The sequence below is a fragment of the Panicum virgatum genome, chromosome 6K (genome assembly GCF_016808335.1).
Source record: "Panicum virgatum strain AP13 chromosome 6K, P.virgatum_v5, whole genome shotgun sequence".
Lineage (NCBI taxonomy): Eukaryota > Viridiplantae > Streptophyta > Magnoliopsida > Poales > Poaceae > Panicum > Panicum virgatum.
In genome coordinates, this window is record NC_053141.1 from 19754620 (window position 1) to 19759267 (window position 4648).

Below are 4648 nucleotides of genomic sequence, written 5' to 3' on the forward strand. Positions count from 1 at the left end.
ACTAGTGTCACAGTCGAGACAGCTGCCCCTGCGGGGCCCCGCTGGGGACAGGGATCCATCGGGTTCGGGGCCGGGACGGATTTCGCCCCGCTGAGCATATCAGGACTGGGGCGGGGAACAGGATTTTGGGATCGGGGCAAGGACAGGAGTTGTGTCCCCTCGTTGACGTGAACATCCCACCGGAGGGATCTTCACGCTCTCTCGTTGACGTGAACATCCCACCGGAGGGATCTTCACGCTCTAGGTATGCTAGGACTAGAGATATATGCTTTGTTCTATCATACCGAACCCAATCGACATGTGTATAGTGCGCTCGGGTGCCAGTCAATTTGACTTGTAGTTAACAAGGAAGATAAACGTTAAATTCTAGAGGCTATCGGCTAGCCAGACGATATCAGTGGCACGGGCGGATCGGCTATATTTTGGCCGATTTGTGGAGAGGCAAGCCACGCCTAGGATGATGCAAGCTGCAGACAACACCTAGGTCCTGGTGCAATTGGCTATGGTCAGGATGACACGAAAGAAGCCGATAGCGAGGAGATCTAGGTTGGATAACTTGTGACAAAAAAAATTTAAAGCAAACTAGATTAAATGGGTCAACCTAGCAAGATCTAATTTGGTGTTGATAACTGATGGTATAAGCAACAACAAGCTAGATTAACGCATCAATTAACCTAACAGATTGAAAATTTCTTCCAATAACTTGGTGACCAAACTAAACCCCGCCAGACGGATCTAGAGAGCGCGATAACTAGTGAACGGTTAGACCCTGCCGGACGGATCTAATGTGCTCGATAACTAGTGAACAGCTAAACCCCGCCAGACGGATCTAGCATACTCGATAACTTTGGGCGCCATAGATGGAGTAAAAAACGATGCGCAACTTGAACCCATCTTCACAACTCTACTCTGAATTTTTCAAAAAGCGATGGAACATACCTGCTGAGAAGAACTCGTAAAAGATAAATCTACTGCAACTAGGAGTTTGGCGAAGCCGCCGACATGAAAGTAGATGTGGTGAATATAAATGTTTTGGTTTGGAATTGGTTGATCAAAGTTTACGAAAAACGGAGGTAGGCTATTTATAGTCTAAAACTAAACCTCCTTTGCCGATACGGCGAGATTACACTTGCGAATCAAGAAAACAAACTTTTCTAACTGAATGATACAAAATCTAAAATATAACTTGCTGACTTCAACCGCCAGCCGTTGCGATGCCCATCTTGGCCCAAAGGCTCAATGTCCTTCATTCTTCCTTCTAATCCAGCACCGGCCCAATCTCCATCGGCCGCTTGCCCAATAGACTGCAAGTACAAAAAAAAAAATGGTGTCAACACATGCCCCCCAATTTTAAAATGAAATATTAATTTTGTTCTAAAATTCCTTATTTCCTGGCAGCCCTTTCTCTTCTCTCTCTGTGTGGACTTCGATTCCACACAAATGACTCCTCGCGTCCGTGCTGACGGCAAGCGAAAAACTCTTTTTTGCCCTTGGTTCCAACTCTTCTCCACCACTCAAATTGCACTGAGACTATCTGAATTCCATCTTTCTCCCATCCAAATCATTTCCAACTAATCTCCACGGTCAAGACGTTCCACTTTCCTTTAGCCGATTCATCTTCTTCATTGTGGCTACAAATAGTACTCATCGGTACAACGAACACATCAGACTCCATCGGCCATTGCCTCCCTTGCCTCGAAAAAACCCTAGTCTCCATCTTCATTAGCAATGGCAAGAAACAAACGCGCGGGAGAGGGTTGCTCCAACCAACCCCCTGCTCTTCGTTACCGCGGGTAATGAATCAGCTATTTCTACAATTCAGTGTAGCTCGATTAGATATAACCGGCTTTTGGTTTTTCTACAGAGATGACGAAGCTACCAGTGCGCCGCCTCGTTCTCCCTCTCCAGCATCGTCAAATCCTTTTGACGATCTTGACGAGGGAACTCGGGATCTTATCCGGAGTCTCTATCAGGAGGAAGACGAAGCATGCAACAATTATGCCGAAGAAACCAAGAAGACCGGGCGATTGGAGGCCCACTTGGAAGCAGCTTCTGAAGATATGGCTTTGACAGCACGCGCCCAACTCATCACTGATGCTAGGGTGGCAGGTCAGTTCTTCAAGGTTACCGAAAACCTCCTTCTGATGCAACACTGATTCTCGCCTGTATCTTTTCTTCAGTCCTGGAATCGCAGGTTTGGGTCCTCTATGCTGCTGCAATCACCGCCACAGAAGTGGTGAACGCACAAGGCGATACAGTCGCCGCCTGTCTGCAGTACACCCCCAACCATGTTTGGGATGTTTCTGATTATGGAGTTCATCGCGGAGCCGCCATCGCCCTCGCCGTGGTGGAGACATTGTCCGAAAATTACCTCCAAACCCTGCACCCAATCTTCCCTAAAGGCAAAGCACGGGAAGATTTTGAGGAGCTCATCGACAACCTCGACAAAGTTTCTACCGCCATCAGCGCTGAATTTAGCCTCGATGCTGTAATTAGTAATGTCCTCGCCGATGAGTAGACCAGTAATAGTAGTAGTCAGTCGATGTAATAGCCTGATCATATAAATCGGCCTTTTGTAATACACTTTTAATGAATGAATCAGCTTCTTCTTTCCACTTGCTATTCTGATCCCTTGATGTGCATGAACTTCTTCACTGAATATGACTAATTGATGAGGCAGTATATTGTCAGAGCCTTCGTCAGAATTACCAGAAGTAACAATGCTCTGAATAATCTCTGATCAATTCAATGCAACTATCCTCTCTTGAAACTGTATTTTTTGAATCAGATTACTAGCCTCATTAGTGAGAACTATCCATCTGGTCTTCACTGACCCAGAAAGTGCTCAATCAATTGGACAAAAATCATCTTACTAACATAATGGACCTCCATATCAGACTTCATCCCTTGCTATGGCTATCCATTGGCCAAAAACTGAATTTGAGCCAATCTTGGAAGCAAAACTTTTATCTGGTTCTGAGACTACAATATCAATTAATGCAACCTCCGACCTCATTGATCCATATTTCAGTCACAATATTTATTGCTCAAAAACTAGATGGAACTTCTGATAGAAGACAGAATATATCAATCAGCTAGAAGATGATCAAAACCTGATAATGGCATCCCGAGTGATCGTATCGGAGTAGTACACTCCCTTTCAATGCCAACAGACAAGTAGCAAATGATCAAACAATGATTCCTGATCTTCCAAAGGCAATCTAGCCGATTACTTGATGAACCAACAAAATACCATCAGAATCATGTGGCACTAAGTAGAGCAGAACCTTATTCATATATGTTTTTGCACTAAGAGCGATATATGTCATATCGGCCATTCAGAAACCGATGCTCATGGCAATCAGTTAGTGTTGGCGCCTACCAACGTCACCTCCAGGATTGGGTGATCCCGAACGATGATGCCCGCAGACACCAAGAGGGTGGCAGGTATTTCATGAACCACGAATAAATCCGCAAGCGCACGGAATACCGTTGTAGCATTTTACCCGGAAGTACACCCAGGGTGTCATTTATATTTCCGCAAGGAAGGCAGCAGTTAGAGTTGCATAGGCTAGTCAATGAACTAATATTGATTGGATATTCAATTGCACAAATAGGGGTAAGATAAATGGTAGGATAGGAGGTAGTGTGACACACAAGTTTACACTCAGCTCTATATATTCTAAAGGCAGGGAGAAAAGAAGAAGTTAGCAGCTCAGGTCTTAGGTACTAGGCTAGTTATATTTGTACCCTCTTATGGTTAGATTAACACTAGATTAAATTGGTACAATAGGGAGACCGCTACTAACTTGATGGGAGGAGCCCGACCAAACTACACGGCTCTTTATGGACCTCCTACACCCCCCCCCCCAATCCGAACGTGGAGGATTACTAGGGCACGGATAGGGCGTGGAGCTATCGGCTGCATAGCCGATGGCGATACTTGTGGGCTACCTGCCTGCTACTGAAGTTGCTGGCTGGTCACCAACGGCAGTGATCTCTAGGGTGAAGGTGGAGCACCTTGAGTGAATCCCATCTAGCCTGTAGTGCTCTGATTCTACGGCCATATACCTGCCATCATCTCTGGAGGCATCCCAAAGGATGAGGTCGGGATATATCTTGGCGGCATGCTAAACAAATTCATTGACACTGATTGGTCATTGACGATGCTGTGGTGTATGTCGGAGCTGATTGCATCTAGGTTCCAACTGATTGGAACGTCATCGGCTGGAAGAACTGTGGTAGCATAGGAACGGATCATTCGCTTGCTGGAGCTGTACTGGGTGCCATCAATTGGGAGCCGATGCCCGCTGTAGCAGATGCCGCTACTCTACTGACTGCGGTGGTCGATGGCTCCAGTTGGGAGTAACACGGCCCTGTATATATATCCAGGAGTTCAGCTGCTCTTCATCATCTCGTAGATAGGATTCTGGATTGAGTTCGTCATGACATTAGATTGATTGATCAGAGCATGGTGCATGGACTGATCGAACATCTCCTGGAATTTCGTAGAATCTTTAGTGATGGTGATATGGCGCGGCGTACGGAAATTTGTTTTCTGGATTAACTTGTCCTGTCTGCCGACCATGCTGAATGTCAGAAGACATGCATCTTCAAAGCCCTCAATAGCCTGGGCTAGTTGTTGCTT

General features: G+C 45.9%; 1 protein-coding gene across 2 annotated transcripts; it reads left to right on the forward strand.

Moving 5' to 3' along the window:
* Positions 1 to 255: 255 nt before the first annotated feature.
* Positions 256 to 2615, forward strand: LOC120712010. Of its 2 annotated transcripts, XM_039997692.1 has the most exons (3): positions 256 to 1793; positions 1865 to 2109; positions 2181 to 2615. In XM_039997692.1, the coding sequence occupies exons 1-3, from the start codon at positions 1729 to 1731 to the stop codon at positions 2516 to 2518; spliced, it is 648 nt and encodes a 215-aa protein (XP_039853626.1). In that variant the 5' UTR covers positions 256 to 1728; the 3' UTR covers positions 2519 to 2615. The 2 variants fall into 2 exon arrangements, with proteins under 2 accessions (XP_039853626.1, XP_039853625.1); XM_039997691.1 differs by having other exon boundaries at positions 256 to 2109.
* Positions 2616 to 4648: the final 2033 nt, after the last annotated feature.